At 35.7% G+C, this 20,095-nt stretch overlaps 4 protein-coding genes across 4 annotated transcripts; 2 read left to right on the forward strand and 2 right to left on the reverse strand.

Moving 5' to 3' along the window:
• The first annotated feature begins 1,969 nt into the window (after positions 1-1,969).
• On the forward strand, positions 1,970-4,495 carry LOC148175450 (uncharacterized). Its single transcript, XM_088036464.1, has 6 exons — positions 1,970-2,076; positions 3,197-3,301; positions 3,348-3,545; positions 3,591-3,773; positions 3,820-4,035; positions 4,082-4,495. Exons 2-6 carry the CDS (start codon positions 3,200-3,202, stop codon positions 4,376-4,378), a joined length of 996 nt encoding a protein of 331 aa, XP_087892590.1. The 5' UTR covers positions 1,970-2,076; positions 3,197-3,199; the 3' UTR covers positions 4,379-4,495.
• Positions 4,493-5,986, reverse strand: LOC148175451 (O-glucosyltransferase rumi homolog). Its single transcript, XM_088036436.1, has 4 exons — positions 5,815-5,986; positions 5,604-5,772; positions 5,076-5,556; positions 4,493-5,029 (listed from the first exon to the last, which is right to left on the reverse strand). The coding sequence occupies exons 1-4, from the start codon at positions 5,933-5,935 to the stop codon at positions 4,604-4,606; spliced, it is 1,197 nt and encodes a 398-aa protein (XP_087892562.1). The 5' UTR covers positions 5,936-5,986; the 3' UTR covers positions 4,493-4,603.
• Positions 5,987-6,263: 277 nt separating this feature from the next.
• On the reverse strand, positions 6,264-7,739 carry Tmem43 (Transmembrane protein 43). Its single transcript, XM_088036450.1, has 6 exons — positions 7,635-7,739; positions 7,368-7,591; positions 7,189-7,320; positions 6,899-7,139; positions 6,637-6,856; positions 6,264-6,594 (listed from the first exon to the last, which is right to left on the reverse strand). The coding sequence occupies exons 1-6, from the start codon at positions 7,737-7,739 to the stop codon at positions 6,368-6,370; spliced, it is 1,149 nt and encodes a 382-aa protein (XP_087892576.1). The 3' UTR covers positions 6,264-6,367.
• A 44-nt stretch (positions 7,740-7,783) lies between these two features.
• On the forward strand, positions 7,784-13,526 carry SiaT (beta-galactoside-a-2,6-sialyltransferase). The gene is made up of 4 exons (XM_088036402.1): positions 7,784-7,874; positions 8,014-8,720; positions 8,765-9,139; positions 12,908-13,526. Exons 2-4 carry the CDS (start codon positions 8,024-8,026, stop codon positions 13,147-13,149), a joined length of 1,314 nt encoding a protein of 437 aa, XP_087892528.1. The 5' UTR covers positions 7,784-7,874; positions 8,014-8,023; the 3' UTR covers positions 13,150-13,526.
• The last annotated feature ends 6,569 nt before the right edge of the window (positions 13,527-20,095 follow it).

The raw sequence follows: 20,095 nt of genomic DNA on the forward strand, positions 1-20,095 counted from the left end.
TCCTTCGGAAGACTTTCTGTTTTCTCGCTAACTATTTCCACTTGTTTAATCTTGGATGGTGCTGGCTTTTCACTTCCACCTTCGTCGTGGAAAGAAAACCTGCATTGAGTTCTATGTTCATCTAGGTCTTGTCCCTACAACGTGGAAAAGCATGAAAATGACCAAAGTACCACCAACAGTACTCTTCTTCTAAGATACATTCTAACTTCTTCCTTTACATCCATCGATGACTGGGCAAAATACTTCCCGATGACCTCATGAATGTTAGACTTAGCTTTCGTTCTCATCACGAGTCTCAGGATCATCATAATTATACCTCTAATCTTAAGAATCAATTAAATTATCGTTCCAACAGTTAGTCTTACTTCAGGATGTTGCGCCAAGTACTTGTGATCCGATCTGACTTGTTCCCTCTTCCAGATGTTTAATTTCGCTTTTTGCTCAGGCGTCAAAGTCTCTAAAATGTAGGATCTCATTCCATGAGGCGTGTCACATGAATGAAAATCCAAAATTGTGGAAATGTCCCACGAGTCGTCAACCATTTTGATTGTTATACAGTATGGTCTAGATAATGAGCGAATTGCGTTTTAACAGTTAATGCGTGGGAATCTTCCGCTTGAATTTTATCTTCGATCAAACTGACAATTATCCGCTAATTTGTGGCGGAGGTTGCTTGATAGAAAATGGGGAAAACTGCTGAAGAAAATTCGGTAAAAAGTTTAGATGAATTTTAATTCCGTTTATTAGTGAAAAAAAATTGCATAAAGTTGCCGAAGAAAACCGGAAATGGGAAATTTCTTCACGTGTTTGTGGTGATTATGTTTTATATCAATTCTTGGTATTAAACGGAATAATGTGTGTCGTATTCCAGTTTTCATCCTCTTTTTATTCCATTTTTAACGGGTTTGCCTATAAGTAATATTTTTCTATATTTTTTTTACTGATCACATTAACTACTTTTTGATTGCATTTTTTAGACTGACTGGTTTGTTTCCTTTCCAATTTTTCACATTTTCATATTTATTTTGCAGATTCTGCCTCGTATTCTTCAGATTGTTTTAGGAATCCCTTCTTAAAATCTTCAATTTCTTGATTAAACTTCTCGTTTTTCCAGATTTTTGTCCGAATTCTTTAGAATCTTATTCAAATTCCCCAAATTCTTAAAATTATTGTTGTTTTCTTCAGATTTCTTACATTCTTCCTTGTTGTCCCTGACTTTTAATTATTTTCTTTTAATTAAAAATTTTTCAATTAATTTTTTCGCCCTCCTTCACGTCCGTTGGTACTTGAACTTGACAGAGCGCATTTTAAGAAATTGGTGGACCTCAAAATGTTAAGCAAATATTTAAACATTAATTATGCAAGTCGACACGTTCAGCTGCGCTGTATACACAGCTCAGAGCTTCAATGTTTGTTTTTAATAAATCTGAATATGAATTTTGTGGAGTGAAACGAAACGTTTTCTTCATTGTTAGAAACCTGAAAGGCAGACAAATATTTAAAATAGATCCCGAAAAAAAAATTCCAATAGATCAACGAACCTGAAGAAACAAAGATCTGTAATTTGAGCACTTTCGTGCCATTTCCAGCAGTGATAATAACACCTTGAACAGGTGAAGAAAGACAAACGGCTAACGAGACCAATTTTCTTCGCAAGAAGTTGAGAGGACGCGGAAAAGTTCAACAAAAGTCCAGTGGTTTCAATGTGATCATTGCCACTAACGGGACTGGATGTAAATCCTCCGAAACATGAGTATTGTACATTTAAATTTACATATTTTGGCACTCTTGCGGTTCCAAAAGGTCTAATTGCATTCAGATTTAAAAACGGTAAAATGATGCAAATTGTAACATCTCTGTTACATGCATCAATTACTTTAATAGAGCTTATTAGTTTGACCTAACGAATCCTTTTCCCACATCGATCACACCTCCAGGACTCATGAACTTGGAAATGGTAACAAAAAGTCAAGCATCTTCTGGATGGAAGAGGTGGAAGAATATAAATGGTGAACGAAAACAAGTTGAGTTCAAGTGAAGACGAGCTCTGTGTGGTGTCCTCAAGTTCGACTCAAGGTAAGACTCTCGCTAATTCTAATTAAGAACTCGCGTTTTGGATTTTTTTCTTTTAACTTCAATGAATGTGGAAGCGGTAGCAATTATTTTAAGAAAAAAATGATAAAACGGGAATTGTTCGCAAAAACAAAAACGATCAAATTGATGGGATGCTCATATGAACCGGACACTTGAAACCCGTTCTGTGGAATTTAAAAAAAGGTACGATTGCTGGTACCGTTGATGACTTAGGTCTTTATGAATGAGCCCAATTCGAGTAGTGAAATTGCGAAACGGCTAACGGGGTACCCTAAAATGACAAACAAATAAAAATTGATGTCAATAACGGAAAAACGTGCGTGTCAGACTGAACAATGATTGATTTAGATCAATAATGCCCCAGTCGTGCCACTTTTGACTCATGAAGGCTCGTAATCTGTTCGGACAGCATAATTACGCGTTACGCAAGCTCTTGCAAAATGTTTTTATTAATCCACTAACGGAGCTTCGATTGATTTCGATTTTCCACCGGATGTTTATTTAATTTGAATAAACACGACTTGATTGAAGATCCACGGTTAATGGCGCGAAATATGTTTGCATAAATTTTATTTAATTACGTTCTAAGTAGCGGTTTTTACCGTGGGAGTTGCAAGTTCACTAATTTGATGCTTTGGACAAAATGAAGAAGATGGAGCATTATTTTGGAGCGTTGACCTTTGCAAAGTTTTTTTGTTGTGTTGTTAAACTTTTATGGCTAAATTATTTTATCAATTTTCTGAGCGAGGTATCGGCATAATTGGGTTCTTTGATGGAGGAAAAAAGCCGGAACGCTTTCAAGTGGAAGAAATTCTTTGCAGCAAATTAAAATAAAAAAATAAATTAACTTCCTGTTAACGGATTAAATTTTTATTTTTTTTTTAAATTGAATACATTTAAAAACCCAAAAATTCTAATAACTTTGGAATCCTAATTTTTTATTTTAAATCATTTAAAAACTAGAGTAATTAATGAGTCGCTACAATTATGTAACCACAATGTAAGCAAAAACATCCCATTGTTTATAAACACGTTCGTGTTTAACAATATCGCAACTCTTCCATTCATCGCTTCGCCCATTCATCCATTCTTCCCCTTGCAGAAAATGAAGCTCCTCGTGGTCTTGACCCTCTCAGCCCTCACCCTTACCGCCGCCTCGTTCGGCGGCAGTGAAGACAAATTCCTCAAGAAGTACGCCATGATGAAGGTAACAATTTTTTACAATCCACATGTGCCTAAGCGAAATTTTAAAGATATACGAGAGTTGTTTCGGTCCCGAAGTCGTCCGCCAAATCCGCAAAGAAATGAGAGCAGCTTGCCTCAAATGTTCGGCTCTTGAAACTCCTTCAACCACCGAACCCGCGCCTCCTAACAAAAACGAAGAATTGTACCCAGGACAACCGAGTTTCGACGCGGAAAAGCTTCATCAGGCGATTTTAGCGTACAGACCGGTAAGTGAAAGAAGTGCACTTCCACTTTTCATGATGGACTTTTAGAACTCGCCACCCCCGTACTACCGCCCGTACGCTCCCTCTCCAGGGATGGCGCCCTATTATAGTCTGCCGTACGCGAATCCCGGGTATCCCGCTAGTCCGTTCATGTATCCCGGATTCCCTCAACAGTCGCCGTACGGTGGCTATCCCGTTCTTGGACAGTCGATGTATGGAAACAGAGTCTCGGTAAGTTTCTCCAAGGTTTAACGACATCCTCTCATTGTTTCTTCAGAGGGACATGGATATTAAGGCTCAACTAGAAGCTCTGACTTCTAAGATGAGCAGTAAAGTACGCAACGTCACCTGCGTTATGCAAGAACTCGGTTATTTAGACGAGAACTTGGAGCCAAACTTCCAGAAGATCACCGAACGCATTTCAAACTTACCCGTTGGCGAGGAACTCAAGAGAGACATGCAAGACGGAGTGACTTTCTGTCAACAGTTTTCGGTATGTTGCGACTCCTCTGGTAACCTGTCTTGACAATTTTTTGTAGCAATGCGTCCCTGAGGTTAAAAAAGACAGATCCCCTCTTTCCCGCGAGTTGATACGACCAATGTTCTTCTTTAAGTGTTACAAACACAAAAAGTTGGAAGCTTGTATCATGAAGGACGTCAGAGAGAAGTACGCGGGAGTTACAGACGATGAGTTTGACAATGATGTCGAACTAAGACGGACGGGGAAGGCGGCCAACATCCCCAAAGCCGAAGAAGAGATTAACGAGTTGGCTTCTTCCATGTACGAGTTTTTGTACGGGAGCGAGAGCAATGTTAACATGGACGGGGTGTTGTAAGAGATTTTATTTCTTACTCTTGGGGATTTGAATTTTGACGACGAAACTCGTCCAAGATACGTTTTGTTGTTAAAATTTAACAGCGGGGTTTTGAGGAAATAAACTTTTGGTGAATGAGTTCAAGTTTTATTACACTTCTAATCTAACAACAAAATATCACGGTTACTCAATACAACACTTAAAGCTAATTATTGTCAATTATTGTCATTGTTGCGTATAGTCAAATTATTTCTTTATTTCCACCAGACTGTCATCAAGCTGTGGCTTGAAATTAAGCAATTTTGTGTATTTTTTGAGGAGTTTCCTCCAGTAGCAGCTCACGTCGGTCATCTTCAAATTGTTCCAAATCATGTTGTACCCATTTTGCGCTATCTCTTTAGCAACCTCATCGTTATTGACCACGAAGTCTAACAACTCTTCTAAGTTGTCTTTCCCACTGTTTGCTTCAACTGGAATGTAATGGATCCAGGGTACCATTGCTGGGTAAAAAAACTCCAGCCAATCGTCTCCAACATGAAAAACCAGAGATTTACACAAGAGAACGTGTTTGAATCGGAAACTAGCAGCGACTCCTCTAAAGTTAAAGAGGTACTTGTACTTGCAATGTTCTTCAAACGGCACCTCAGGAGCTGGAGGCTCGTGTAAAGTGTCCTGAAGACAAAAAATAAATGAGACAGTCACGACGAAATCCCATTACCGCGTCAGACTTCCACGCTTGGTTCTTGGTGTATTGAGCGTCCACTAAATGGGGCTTTTCACGCGATAAGAGCACCAATGGGTCTCTTTCCGCGCTAGTGCGAGAGCCGCGGAAAAAACCTTTGGGGATCTTATCTTCCCATGCTGTGTCATTTCCGATTTTACCCAACTTGGTGCGGTGAACGTCCCATCGACCTATTCCAGTAGGATATAATGAAATTGCCGGGCCCCCTTCCCAAAACGCCCAGGCGGGGTACATGATATCATGGTAGTCCCCTGTTTTACTGAACGAAAAAACCGGGCCAAACCCCCCGTAGTTCTTATGAATTTGGGGCCAATCTCGCGTGTTTATAACAAATTCGCTGTCTGAGAGTTCTGGTAGGAGCTCCAGAAGGAAGTGTTCAATTCCAGCGCAACGGGCAGGGAACATGCAGTTCTTATCTCGGTACAGTCTGTGGTCAATAATCTGATACCTCGTTCCTCTAGAAACGCCCACAAGAAGTTGCTGTTGCCGCAAAAGTTCACTTACTTATTTTTGATATTGTTAATCATTTGGTAGTCTATTCCTTTTTTGAACACCTTCAAGTCTTTAGATATGAGTGGAGCGTGGCAGTTGCATTTGGTGTTGTCGCAGGAGACGTACCTGTCTTTGGCTGCGTTGATCAGTGAAAGAAACTTGGAATATTTCGAGTTCGCATCTGGAAACTTACTTGTAAACGAGTTGGAGAGTGTAACACTACCTTTAGAGTATTTGTTGACGTGAGATTTGTTACAACTCGACGTTTCGCTCTTTAAACAAACCTCTTCAGAGCTGCAACAGGTTGATAACATGGAAAATGTGAGGAGGAAACAAAACTTCATGATTGTTGATTGAGGTTAGGATGGAAATCACAGAATAGGTAATGGAAATGGAAATGACAACGTCAACAAGGGGTGGCAGACACACCAACGTGAGGACATAAAATTACCAAGAATTGAAATTCTTGAAGGAAATTAAGACCACTGGAGGCCGTAAATTGGGATTTAATCATATTTCAGGCTTGAGCGGGAGTGTTTAAAGAAAATTAGATCAATCAGGTGTATGTGGAATAGTCGTACGATTATTTGTTCCCCTTTAGTGCCACCAAAACTAGAAAACTAAAGACACTATAATTTCAAATTTTCAGCGCCTTTAACAATAAAAACCTAAAACTTTCTGCATATTTATTGCTCTCGTTACAATACAACCCAGCGCGTGGAACTCCAGTTCCTCTGCGTTTTCCGGAGACTAAAATACTCGCTTTTCCCTAGAATTCATCTGTTGTAGAACCCATTCTGATTCTGGGCAATGTTGTACATCCCAATCGTACAATAAAAGAACGGGCTAATCGCTGCAGCTACCAATCCCGCCCCCAGCATCGGTCGGTACAAAATCCAAGCAACTGCAATCACAAGCAGCGAGACTGAAACCGAAATCGCGAAATTCGTGGAAGACGTCATATCACCAACAACAATATTCCTCAAAAACGGAACCCTGAAAACTACAATTCTGCGTTAGAATTCAGACCAAATTGGAACCTCACAGAGTATTTTGATGAGTCTAGCGAGACAGATGGAAGACGCGTATAAAATAAAAATTCCGGCAGCTCGGAGCTTCCACGTTTCTAATCTGACGTCCGAGTGCTCCGCGTTGAACATCTGATTAATGCTGAGGTCTCCATGGCGTAAGAGAGCCAGCCTGTGGCCTTTGGTAGTCGTGTAAGGAACGAGAGCCCCATCTTTCTGCATCGCGATTACTGTAACCTAAATTGGAGTCAAAATTGTCTTTAACGTGGTAAAACGCACAATTTCGTTGTTGATTCCAGCGTAGTAGAACTGGACGCGGATGTCCCCAACTTCGGGGTTCCATACGTCGTCACAATGGTAGTAAATCCCCATGTGAAGCTTCACGTCTCGTCTTTCAGGACGTTCATCGCTCGTGACTTCAACGTAATCGGTAAACTTCTCTTTGATTTCCGTTCCTAAAGTGAGGTGACCCACGCGTACAAACGGAGAGACGTAAACGTAACTTTTGAGGGGAATCTCCCTGAAAAACGCGCATTAAATTCGCTACAAGTCTTAGACTGTTAGGCTACGTGGGGTTGTGGTGTCCGTGTCGTATATAAAAAGTGCTGCTATCCACTAGTCTGTCTCTCCACTCAGTCACATAATAATAGTCAGAAGAAGCATAGTTGTTCTCGTCGTCGTTATTTCCGTAGTCTCGGGGGCTATAATTGATTAATTAGGTCCTTAGTGAGTGGAGAGTGTAACTCACGAGCGCTCTTCCACCCATTGGTACATTTGGACCCTCCGTTTTAATTTCACAGCCTGTATAGATATTCCATATTCAGGCTCTGTCAGGGGTTCGTCAATTAGCAGAGGCCCGGTAATGTGAACTAGGTGACCATCAAGCTCCGGACGCACCTTTTCATAAGTGTTGAGCGAGATGACATGGTTGTAGGCCTCGTCCAGAGAATGGGCATGATGCACAGCCCTGCCCTGCAAACACAACATAACCTCAAACCTCAACCGGAAAACTCACCTCATTCCACGTGAGCAACAAAACTCCAAGAACAAGAAGCGCAATTCCAATCAAAGAAGTCAACCAACTTCTCTGGAACTCGTCGATTAGAGACGATGAGGGCATAATTAGAAAGTGATTATGACAAACAAAAAACACGCATGCTCGCAGTGTGGCATAAGTTCCAGGGGTAAGCAAGGGCTGCCGAAAAATGCCTTTTTTGTCGTTTCGTAATAGGAAAACAGCCCCATATCGTAAACCGTGAGTATTCAAGTCTTTCACCACTCAGAGAATTGTTAGTTTTGTTGAATTTTCCGTTTTTACTATTATTGTGGGTTGGGGATATTGATTTTTTACTGTGGGAGATTGGTGCTCAATTTGAATTTCGGCACGGTTTCAGCTAATTCACCATGAGAGCTCTAGTGGTGTCCATATGGGTTTTTATCAACCTGGTCTTCTTCGGGATGTGCGGGTACATGTACCTGCTGTGGTCCCAGTACTGGATGTTTATGGAACGCCAAACAGGAACCACAACATCCACGTACGACCAACAAATCTACTATTACAACAGAGGGTATCTTCCTACCGACAACAAGACCCATAACACCTCAGAAACAAAAGTCCGGGCCAAGCACAGCCTTAGAGACAACATCACTTTTACTTTAATCAAAAATAGCAAGCCGAGATTTCCAAATTTGCAAGGAAAAGACTTTGAGTTGGACACGAAGAAATACACGTGTGCTAGTAATGAGACCTCCGAGGATTGCTCGCGGAAGACGGCGGAGTTCAAAGATAAAATTCTAAAGGAGCTAAGGAGGGTCCTCGATGACGAAGGCAACGTTCTTAGGAATGGAATGGAGAATCCGTACAACGTCCAGTACGAAGGCTCCAAAGGAAACTTGGAGAACAAATCACCGAAAGAAATTATGTGCGAGCTGAAACGAGTCAAAGTGAAGACTTTGAAACGCGGGGATGTCGACGGGGGCCCGCACAACTTGGGGGATTTTCTCCCCAAGCGGGGGCTGTTCGAGAACAAGAAAATAGGCAGTTGCGCCATCGTAGCGAGCGCGGGGGCGCTCAAAGGCTCGCGTTTAGGAAAAACGATAGGTAAAACCGTTCAAGAAAATCCAGAATGATAATTTCATTTCTAGACTCCCACGACTTGGTTCTCCGCTTTAACCACGCCCCCACCAGGGGCTTCGAAGAAGACGTCGGCAAAAAGACGACGATTCGTTTTTTGAACTCCCAAGTTGTTACACGAAATGAATTTAAATTTCTCGAATCAGATATCTATAAAAATGTCACTATCGTCGCGTGGGATCCGAGCAATTATAAAGTGCCGCTTGATGAGTGGCTTGAAAAACCCGAATTTAATTTATTTCCTGCGTATGTTGAATACAAGAAGAAGAATGACAAAGCTAGATTTTTCCTTTTAAATCCGCAGAGTTTGTGGGAGTTGTGGGATTTTCTCCAAAATAATTTTCCGAGTAGACTCAGACGGAATCCTCTGTCGTCGGGATTTTTAGGTCAGTATGCAAGAAACGAAAAAAACTAATCTAAGAGATTATCAATGAGATTGAACGGATGTACCGAATGTTCTCACGTGGACAATTTGTTTATTTGTTATTTATTATTTATTTTTATGTTCTGCATGTTGAAAGTTGGTAGATACTGGGAAGTTAGTAACACGACATTAGAAACCTTTATGTGCACTTATTGACCGTTCTCAAGACTAGATCCATTGTTAAGCAATAATATAAGGCAGTCTCAGGGGTCAATTCTAATTCAGTGCCGCAAATCGGATGCGCAGCGCAGTTGCTGCACTGTCACTTGCGAAAAAATTGAAGCAAATGGCGCTAAAGCATTATCGAGCGCTTCAATTTTTTTAGCATAGGGTACACTAGGGGTGTGTTCATAAAGTGAGACGTCTATTGGACCGTGTGACGTCAGAGTGATGTGATTAACACTCTGAGATTCGCCAGAGTGCTGTTGCGTTTATGAACGGTTTCCGTGGTTATTTAAATGTTTGACAAATAGGTACATCACATACATATAAAACGTAATTTTCGCGAAAATTCATGACATGACAAATTTTGCAAATTTTCGCAAACATTTATGACTAAAACCATGCCAAACTTTTGATATGCATATCTCGCTTATTTTTTCGAGTAAATTTAAGTTATTATGCATCAATGTAGGCAGAATTTTCCGCAGATTCCAAATCATCCCAGATTTTAAATTCAGATTTGACAACAAATAACTGAGTTATGGCCGATCAAAGTCTCGGAAAGTTGATTTTCATTTTTTCTTAATTTTCGTAATTTTTAAAGTTAAATATCTCGGAAACTGTTTGAAATATTGAGATGCGGTTTGCGCCATTCTTTTTCTCGGCTCATTTTACGTTAGAAAATGTTATCAAAAGCCCAAAATTCAATAGTCGATTTGTAGCGAAAAAAAATTCCGACTCAATCAATAAAAATTTTTCAATTTTTTTAATATTGGTCATAACTTGTAAAATATTTGTCCGATTGATCTCAAATTTGGCCAGGAGATGGATTTCGAGCTTCTTTTTCGACTGATATATAATTCAAAGCTATTAAACGTTGTTTTCATTTTGAAAACATTGATTGAAAATCACCCTAAAATGACGTTTTCTAAACAGTTTTTGGCCAATGCCTCGTTTATTTATTAAGCGAACTCAACAAATCTGGGCTCATTTTACGCAGAATGTCACGCTGAATCCAAAAACATAAGAATTTTCAATTTTCGTCAACAAATAACTAAGTTATGTCGTTTGAATTTTTGGGTTGTCGCCAGAGGGCCAAATTTTTGAAGGTTCGAAACAATTCGTGCTCGATATCTTGGAAACTATTTCAGATATTGAGCTGCGGTTTGCGCCATCGTTTTTCTCGCGAATTTTTACATAAGAAAAAGTTCTTTGATTTTTCTACAGTCAAAATTTGCAAATTTTTGCAAAAATTCATGACTAAAACTATGCCAAACTTCTGATATCGACATCTCGCTTATTTTTTCGAGCAAACTTGTGTTATTATACATCAGTGTATGCATAATTTTCCGCAGATTCCAAATCTGGAATTTAAATTCAGATTCGACAACAAATAACTGAGTTATGGCCGATCAAAGTTTCGGAAAGTTGATTTTCATTTTTCCTCATTTTTTCTATTTTTTAAAGTTAAATAGTTAAATATTTCGGAAACTGTTTGAAATATTGAGATGCGGTTTGCGCCATTCTTTTTCTCGGCGCATTTTACGTTAGAAAATGTTATCAAGAGCCCAAAATTCGATAGTCAATTTTTCTCAAAAAAAAATTCCGACTCAATCAATAAAAATTTTTCAATTTTTTCTTTTTTGGCCGTAACTCGTAAACAATTTTTCTAATCAATCTCAACTTTGGGCAGTAGATAGATTTCGAGCTCCTCTTTCGACTGATGTATAATTCAAAGCTAATAAACGTCGTTTTCATTTTGAAAACATTGATTGAAAATGACGTTTTCAAATCAGTTTTTGACGAATACAACTTTCATTTATTTAGGAAACTTGACAAATTTGGGTTTCATTTTACGCAGAATGTCAAGCTGAATCCAAAAACATGAGAATTTTCAATTTTCGTCAACAAATAACTGAGTTATGGTCGTTTGAATTTTTGGGTTGTCGCCAGAGGGCCAAATTTTTGAAGGTTCGAATCAATTCGTGCTTGATATCTCCGAAACTATTTCAGATATTGAGATGCGGTTTACGCCATCGTTTTTCTCGCGATTTTTTACATAAGAAATAGTTCTTTGATTTTTCTACAGTCAAAATTTGCAAATTTTCGTAAAAATTTATAACTAAAACTATGCCAAACTTCAGATATCGATATCTCGCTTATTTTTTAGAGTAAACTTAAGTTATTTACATCAGTGTACGCAGAATTTTCCGCAGATTCCAAATCTGGAATTTAAATTCAGATCCGACAACAAATAACTGAGTTATGGCCGATCAAAGTTTCGGAAAGTTGATTTTCATTTTTCCTTATTTCTCCAATTTGTCCGATCGATCCCAAATTTGGCCAGTAGATAGATCTCGAGCTTCTTTTTCGATTTAGGAATTTGACCAAAATCATTGGTGCGGGAGAAGTTGGTTAATATTAAAAAATGTAGATTTTTTTAATAAACAAAAAATTTTTTAAAAATGGATTTTTCTAAACCAAAAAATTGAAGCACAATTTTCAACGGGGTGCGGAGAGTGACAGAAAGCATTGCGCATCTTTATGAACGCTTTTGTGTCACATTTTACTCAAACTTTACACAGAGTGATTTTTATGAACGCAGCCTAGTTATCGAAACGACTTGCATCACCTTATTATAGTAGTGCAAACCAGTTAAGCAAAATTTAGCTCGAAGATTCTGGTAAAATGAAATAGGATCATTTTGATAATTTCCAACACCCTTAAATGAATCGTGTCATAAACAATGCGCGCAATTCTGTTTATATTCTTAAGAAATCGCAGAAAAATGATTAATTACCGCGTGTTTTCCATTAAAATAACTAATTTAGTCGGATGCAACTTACAAATTTTCCACGACGGAAACAAAATGTTATCCGAACTATAATTACTTTAATTGTTTCATTCATCTATTGATTTAAATGACCTTAAATTTTGATTACAATGCACATGATTCTAGAGAAAAATGACCTAACTGGTCTTAATAATATCTTTATTTTAATTGAAATTGATTCTGTGAATTACGTTTTTATGATTATGCGGAATAAATGATAGTTTTTGCTTTTTTATAAAACCTTGTGGTGAACATTTTTAAAATTTTTCAAATTTTGTGCCTATATTTGTATTTAAATTCTTGTGGTGTAACTAAGCAAGAGTCATAAATTTTATTACAACAGCTCATGGATTAACTGAATTACATAGTGTTTAAATAAATTCTTTTTTTTTTAATAGAAAAAATCGTGTGTCGCTTAATCACCGTGAATTACTATCTTCACGCTTGTCCACTTTTCGGAACTACGTTTAGGAAGTGGTTTGGAGCTGTTTCAAAATCCGTTGTTAAATTTTTTATGCGGAAATGATTCGCCGCGGCTTGTGCATTATGAAACAGCTTTTAGAGAAATCTAATATTGTTATATAAACCGTTTTTGCATCGCTTTTTGATCCAGAATTCGTGACTTGACGAAAATTGTTTTTATCACAATCCAGAATAATTAGTAACCACTCTGATTCAATAATTCCACGAAGGATGCGTCGGTATTTATAATTTTTGAGTCGAATTCTTTTGCAGGTCTTGGGATTTTGCTCCCTTTGTGCAACTTCATCGACATCTTTGAATACGTCCCTTCGACTCGCGTCACGAAGCGCTGCCATTACTACGATCCTGAAGACAATCCCGCTTGTACTTTCGGAGTTTGGCATCCTTTGGCTGCTGAAAAACTTCTAACTTACTACGTTAACACAAACGACGATCGGAAAGTTTTCCAGGATGGTTATGTCCGAATTCCAGGATTTAAAAACTTCAAATGTTGAATCGTTTTCTGTTTTTCCATTAGGATGTTTTCAAACGACGTCAATTAATTGCAAACTCCAGATGTGGTGATGATGATTCACTGAGGTTCTGGCGGCTCTTTTCCGTTTTTGCGTATGAGTTATAAGCGGTTTTGTGGTTAATTTGAGAACGTTTGTTAGCCAGACAACGTTTCCGGAAGTTTTCGGGTTCAAATGGAGGATCGTTCTTGTTAGTCGTTCAAATTTCGCACAAGGAGCTATTTTAGGGTAGAGACAAAAATCTTCACCTGGCTTTAAAACGAATCTTGTGATAATGATAACTATTCGGTGATAATCTAAATTTGGAGTTGTCTCGTAGATGTTCAATAGATCGATACAAAATAAAAAATTACAGAGTTCTTCGCATTTTTAATTACATTTTCCACAATTTTTTGTTAGAACCCCGAATAAAAAGTTCTAAAAATTGTATTTCGCAGTCTAAATTTTTATAACTTGGCAACTTTTATCAAGAAGCTAAAAGTAGTGACACCATCAAATTTCATAAGTGTAGTTTTACAACTAACGGAATTACAGAGTGTCCAAATAAATTATCTAAAAATTTTTGTTGGATCTCGAAATACAAATTTCTAAAAACTGTATTTTGCACTCCAAAATTTTATAACTTGACAGTTTTGATCAACAAGATAAAGTTAGTAATGCCCCCAAATTTTATGAGTGTAGCTTCGCAGCTAACAAAATTACAGGGTGTTCAAAGAATTTGGACCTCGAAATATTTTTTTTAAATGTGTCTTTCGGGGTCTAAATCTTTGTAACTTTGCAACTTTTTTCAGAAAGCTAAAAGTAGTAACACCTGTGACTTTATAACCAACAGAATCAGAGTATAATTTTTTTTAATTTTTGTTGGGTGTTGAAATAAAAATTTCTAAAAAGTGTCTTTTGCACTCAAAATTTTTGGAACTTGGTGGCATTCATCAAGCAGCCTAAAGGAGTAGCATCCACAAATTTCATGACTGTAACTACACAGCTAACATAATTACAGGGTGTTCAAATAAATTTTCTAAAAATGTTTGTAGGACTACTAAATAAAAATTTATAAAAACTTTTGCAGACAAAAATTTTGTAACTTGGTAACATGACAAAATGTCATGAAATTAAAAGCAGCAACACCCGCAAAATTCGTTAATGCAGCTTGATAAATAACAGAACTACACTGTGTCCAAATAAATTTTCGAAAAATATTTGTTGGACCTCAAAGTAAAAATTTCTAAAAACTGTTTTTTGTAGACCAAATTTTTGTAACTTGGCAATTTGGTCAAGAGGATTCAAGTATTAACACCCACAAAATTTCTTAGTGTAGCTTTATAACTAAGATAATTACAGGGTGTTAAATATTTTTTTTAAATTTTTGTTGAATTTCGAAATAAAAATTTCTTTTGTACTCCAAATTTTTGGAACTTGGCATTTATCAAGAAGCTTAAAGGAGTAGCATTTACAAATTTCATGAGTGTAACTACGTAGTTAACATAATTACAGGGTGTTCAAATAAATTTTCTAAACATTTTTGTTGAACCACGAAATAAAAATTTCTAAAAACTGTTTTTGGCAGACAAAAATTTTGTAACTTGGCGATTTTTGTCATGAAATTGAAAGTAGTAACACCAGCAAAATTCGTTAATGCAGCTTGATAAATAACAGAACTACACTGTGTCCAAATAAATTTTTGAAAAATATTTGTTGGGCCTCGAAGTAAAAATTTTTAAAAAGTGTCTTTTACACTCCAAAATTTTGAAACTTGGTGGCATTTATCAAGAAGCTTAAAGGAGTATCATCCACAAATTTCATGAGTGTAACTACAAACCTAACATAATTACAGGGTGTTCAAATAAATTTACTAAAAATATTTGTAGGACCACTAAATAAAAATTTCTAAAAACTGTCTTGTGCAGACAAAAATTTTGTAACTTGGCGCTTTTTGTCATGAAATTGAAAGTAGTAACACCAGCAAAATTCGTTAATGCAGCTTGATAAATAACAGAACTACACTGTGTCCAAATAAATTTTTGAAAAATATTTGTTGGGCCTCGAAGTAAAAATTTTTAAAAAGTGTCTTTTACACTCCAAAATTTTGAAACTTGGTGGCATTTATCAAGAAGCTTAAAGGAGTATCATCCACAAATTTCATGAGTGTAACTACAAACCTAACATAATTACAGGGTGTTCAAATAAATTTACTAAAAATATTTGTAGGACCACTAAATAAAAATTTCTAAAAACTGTCTTGTGCAGACAAAAATTTTGTAACTTGGCGCTTTTTGTCATGAAATTGAAAGTAGTAACACCAGCAAAATTCGTTAATGCAGCTTGATAAATAACAGAACTACACTGTGTCCAAATAAATTTTTGAAAAATATTTGTTGGGCCTCGAAGTAAAATTTTTTAAAAAGTGTCTTTTACACTCCAAATTTTTGGAACTTGGTGGCATTTATCAAGAAGCTTAAAGGAGTATCATCCACAAATTTCATGAGTGTAACTACAAACCTAACATAATTACAGGGTGTTCAAATAAATTTACTAAAAATATTTGTAGGACCACTAAATAAAAATTTCTAAAAACTGTCTTGTGCAGTCAAAAATTTTGTAACTTGGCGATTTTTATCAAGAAATTAAAAGCAGCAACACCCGCAAAATTCGTTAATGCAGCTTGATAAATAACAGAACTACACTGTGTCCAAATAAATTTTTGAAAAATATTTGTTGGACCTCGAAGTAAAAATTTCTAAAAACCGTCTTTTGTAGACCAAATTTTTGTAACTTGGCAGTTTGGTCATGAAGATTAAAGTAGTAACACCCACAAATTTTCTTAGTGTAGCTTTATAACTAAGATAATTACAGGGTGTTCAAGTAATTTAAAAAAAAATGTTTGTTGAACTTCGAAATAAGAATTTCTAAAAAGTGTTTTAAGCAAACTAAAATTTCGTCATTTGGCAGCTTTTATTGAGAAGCTTAAAGAAATAACATCCTCATTTTTTTAGTGTAGTTACATAACAAAGAAAATTACAGGGTGTTTAAATAAATTTTCAAGATATTGTGTTCATCCAAAGTTTCTAACAACTGTTTTTATTAGTCTAAATTTCTGTAACTTGACGTTTTTTACGCCAAAGCTAACAGTAGTAACTTAAATAAATTTTGTTTGTGTAGTTACCAAAATAACGAAATTACAGGGTGTTTAAATATTTTTTTAATCTCATGAAAACTCGTATTTTCGTGAATTTCACATAAACAAGGTTAACGACATCGCAGGATGTTTCAGCTACTAAAGAAATATTATTACCATCCATTGGCATTGCTTTAAATAATTAGATATCAAATCTGTAATTTCAGAGCTATACAGCTATATAAAAAAATATCTATAAATGTGCCATTATTATTTTTTATCACATACACCCAAAGTAAATAGACTAACATTGCAATTTCTTCTCGGAATGTTTCTACAATGAAGACATTATAACAGAAAAACACGCTGCTCTGAATAAAAAACAAATTATCACCCGGCCACTTTGAATCACCAAATATATGCTCTGTCCAATCCTAACATTGTTTTCGTCCTTTGTCCCAGCCATGAATCACAAAAGGCGATGTTTCGTTGACAAAGACTAAGCCACACTGAAATATTTTAATCCATCTTCAACTCGACGAAATCTGTCAAATCATCTCGCCTGTATGAATTTTTATGCTCCCGTTAGTTTTTTTAGTCACTATATAGAATTGCAAGTAAAAAATGAGAACCAATAAATCAATTGTAAATTTAAATTTTGACAAACAAACAAGATATTTTGCATTGTTATGCTCTTAAGATTAGTATCAATGCAGTTATGATAAACGTTTTAGCTTGTTTAACATGCATGTCGTAGATGTATGCAGCTATAAAGTGGAAGGAAAAAGAACAAAGAGAGTGTCCTCTTGCTGCCCAACCCATTTATTGAAATTTTTCTTTGGGTATCAATGAATCAACAAATTAACCCCGAGATCATGATCAACCGAATTTTAATGAACGATCTGAATTTCAATTAGGCGGACTTTTTATGGGATACTCCAATCCAAACTTCCGATAATCTAAAGATTGTATCTACTATTGTTTCGATCCCTAGTGAATCACCTCAAAAATCATCCACCAAGCGCGATTATTGTTATTGTTTTTATAACTTCTGCATTTTTGTTGTTGAAAAACCTTGGCGCTGATGAGTTGGATGAGTAATTTTGACGATGAATTATATTGTGTTAACAAAGCAATCTTACCTAGACACACCTAATTAGGACGAAACCGATAACAATTGCTTAAATCTGAAAAACCCTAGAAAAATTACAATTAGTTTTCATCCAATTATCAACAGGATGGTGATATCTCGACATTGAAAAGTGCCCCACCTTTGGGCGTCATTTTTGTTTACTTTTATGGGGGGTAAAATCCCAATTTTGGTCTTTAACTAGTTTAAATGTTTATTTATATTTTCATTGATTTTATTACGTACATCCTAAAAATGATTCATTTGATAAGCCCACAAATTATGACGTTTGATCTAATGCTAATAAAGCGCTTAGTGGACTTTACTCGCTTCATCTAGTTCTTCGCTAAACTAGAAGCGTGGAAATTCCGGTGACGCCTTACAATTAAAAGTTGATAATGATAGATTTAAACAATTTTAAAGGTTGATTGAAAAAAGGTATTAAAATTGTCCTCACTTGGCCGAGATTCACTTCCTTGACTTCCGACTTTACGATTCCAGTGCGTATCGATTCGGAATATTTAAATATAAAAGTGTTAATTTACATACAAGTTTACAGACTTAACGTTAAACAATCGATTATTGTTTACACGCATCTCCAACTCGAAGGTCTTGTCAAGGTACAAAGAAAAAAGTATCTAAATCTAAAGGATTTCCGTTTTTAATCTTCAATGAATCTGGAATTGCAATTGTTGCGTAAAGGACATCGAACTTTACATCTTCAAAATAACTGAAATGTATTGATTTTAACTGTGCCAATTACGGATTTAGGCTCGTATTTATAGGTACTCAGTGTAAGCAGTAAACCAAAGGAAAATAAAGACTTTTTAGAATTCGTGCCAATTTCGTAATTTTCGAATATCTGATAGACTCATTTTCTTATCAGTACATATTGCAGCAGGTTGTATTTGTTCGAACTTTTCCCTTTTAAGTCGCTTTTATCAAAAATGTGTATTTTTAGATTAATCATCATCAAAATCGATTCTCTCTGACGATGGGTCTAGTAAAATCGGATAATAAATTGTTTGATAACATTCTTTCGAAGTACAACGGATATCATTTTTATTTGTCATAAAGTAAATAAAAATGATTGAGAACTGTTAGTAGCTCTCTATTTCGAAATACGAAAATAATTTTCTTATGACTGTTGCTAGTTTAAAGGAATTTTTATTTTGAGGATCAATAAAAATGTTGCGAAATTTCTTAACAAGCACTTACAGGATTTTTAGATTTATAGATTACCTATTTCGACTTCTGCAGAAGCACTCTTTTCCAACAATAAATATTTACACATTATCATAAAACGTCCAACTCATTTCAAGCAGCTCTGTTTTAAAATTTTTGGTTCATTGTTAAAATAAAAAATAAATTTTGTCCCTTCAAGCTTATGTATAATTTTGTAATTTGACACAGTTAATAAGGAGCTCCATATTACGAATCTCTTTAAATTTGATTACTGAGGCATTTTAATTACCAAAGTTACAACTCTGAATACAAATTTTAGCAGTTTTCGTTTTTTCAAAAAATAATTTTTTTTAAAATTAATCAATCGCTGTTGCTTTATTATTTTGAAATTTGGCACACTTGATAACCAAGTCTAAATTACTAACCTCTCCAAATTTGATTGCTGTGGCGTTCGAATTACCAGAGTTACAAGCCCTAATATTTTTTATTTTTTATTTTTTTTAATTTTTGGTTCATCTTCGGAATAAAAAATTCAAAATTTTGTCTTGTTTGTCTTACAATTTTACCAGTTAATACAGTTAATAAGCAACTTCAAGTAAGTGATCTCACCAAATTTGTTTGCTGTGGCGTTAAAATTAGCAAAGTTACAACCCCTAATTTTTTTTTTGCATTTTTCGGTTTATCCAAAAGATAAAAATTTCTAAAATCAGTTGTTGTTGCTCTATAATTTTTAAATTCGGCACAGGTGGTAATTAAGTCTGAATTAGTAATTACCTAGAATTTGATTGCTGTGACGTTCAAATTACCAGAGCTACAAGCTTTAATAATTTTTTTGTTGAAAATCATTAGCTCAACTTTGGAATAAAAAATTCCAGATTTTATCTTATTTGACTTACATTTTCACTATTTGATACAGTTAATAAGCAACTTCAAATGAGTGACCTCGCCAAATTAGATTGCTGAGGGGTTAAAATTAGCACAGTTACATCCCTAAATACTATTTCCCATATTATCCAAAAAATTAAATTTTTATAACTCAATCGCTGCTGCTCAATCATTTTGAAATTTGGTACAGTTAAGTTAAGTCTACATTGATAACCCCTCCAAGTTGATTGCTGTGGTGTTAAAATAAACACAAGGTCTTTGAAATTTGAATTTTGAAAATAGATACAAAAAAAATAATTTTCTAATTTATTGTAAAAATTAATTATCGGACTCCAAACTAAAGTTTTCCATGACAACTTTTGCGTTCTCTTCGTCTTTTATTTGTACTTTTTCTGATTTCTAAACGTCAATTTAATAATAATTTTAGTCTCGTAAAAATCGAAAAAGAGCGCCGAAAAACACGAAAAAAGTGCCCCACTTTCGACCGAAATTTGTTGACATAAAAAATCGCAATTTCTTGAAAAGCACTGTTTATTAACACTAGCAATAAACAAAACAAAAAAAAGCGAAATGTGCGAACTGCAACTTCACTCCTACCAACGCAACGACTATAA

The sequence above is a fragment of the Gnatocerus cornutus genome, chromosome 5 (genome assembly GCF_029298725.1).
Source record: "Gnatocerus cornutus isolate USDA-ARS CGAHR chromosome 5, icGnaCorn1.1, whole genome shotgun sequence".
Lineage (NCBI taxonomy): Eukaryota > Metazoa > Arthropoda > Insecta > Coleoptera > Tenebrionidae > Gnatocerus > Gnatocerus cornutus.

What these genes read in the sequence shown, in the direction of transcription:
- LOC148175450 (XM_088036464.1), top strand. Translation starts at nt 3,200, where the DNA reads ATGAAGCTCCTCGTGGTCTTGACCCTCTCAGCCCTCACCCTTACCGCC. An exon ending in AGAAGTACGCCATGATGAAG is followed by an intron (nt 3,302 to 3,347) that starts GTAACAATTTTT and finishes GAAATTTTAAAG; the next exon opens with ATATACGAGAGTTGTTTCGG. An exon ending in CTTTCTGTCAACAGTTTTCG is followed by an intron (nt 4,036 to 4,081) that starts GTATGTTGCGAC and finishes AATTTTTTGTAG; the next exon opens with CAATGCGTCCCTGAGGTTAA.
- LOC148175451 (XM_088036436.1), bottom strand. Translation starts at nt 5,935, where the DNA reads ATGAAGTTTTGTTTCCTCCTCACATTTTCCATGTTATCAACCTGTTGC. An exon ending in CGTCAACAAATACTCTAAAG is followed by an intron (nt 5,773 to 5,814) that starts GTAGTGTTACAC and finishes GTAAGTTTCCAG; the next exon opens with ATGCGAACTCGAAATATTCC. An exon ending in AAGCGTGGAAGTCTGACGCG is followed by an intron (nt 5,030 to 5,075) that starts GTAATGGGATTT and finishes TTTTGTCTTCAG; the next exon opens with GACACTTTACACGAGCCTCC.
- SiaT (XM_088036402.1), top strand. Translation starts at nt 8,024, where the DNA reads ATGAGAGCTCTAGTGGTGTCCATATGGGTTTTTATCAACCTGGTCTTC. An exon ending in GCGTTTAGGAAAAACGATAG is followed by an intron (nt 8,721 to 8,764) that starts GTAAAACCGTTC and finishes TTTCATTTCTAG; the next exon opens with ACTCCCACGACTTGGTTCTC. An exon ending in TCTGTCGTCGGGATTTTTAG is followed by an intron (nt 9,140 to 12,907) that starts GTCAGTATGCAA and finishes ATTCTTTTGCAG; the next exon opens with GTCTTGGGATTTTGCTCCCT.
- Tmem43 (XM_088036450.1), bottom strand. Translation starts at nt 7,739, where the DNA reads ATGCCCTCATCGTCTCTAATCGACGAGTTCCAGAGAAGTTGGTTGACT. An exon ending in CAATGGGTGGAAGAGCGCTC is followed by an intron (nt 7,321 to 7,367) that starts GTGAGTTACACT and finishes AATCAATTATAG; the next exon opens with CCCCCGAGACTACGGAAATA. An exon ending in CACGGACACCACAACCCCAC is followed by an intron (nt 7,140 to 7,188) that starts GTAGCCTAACAG and finishes CGCGTTTTTCAG; the next exon opens with GGAGATTCCCCTCAAAAGTT.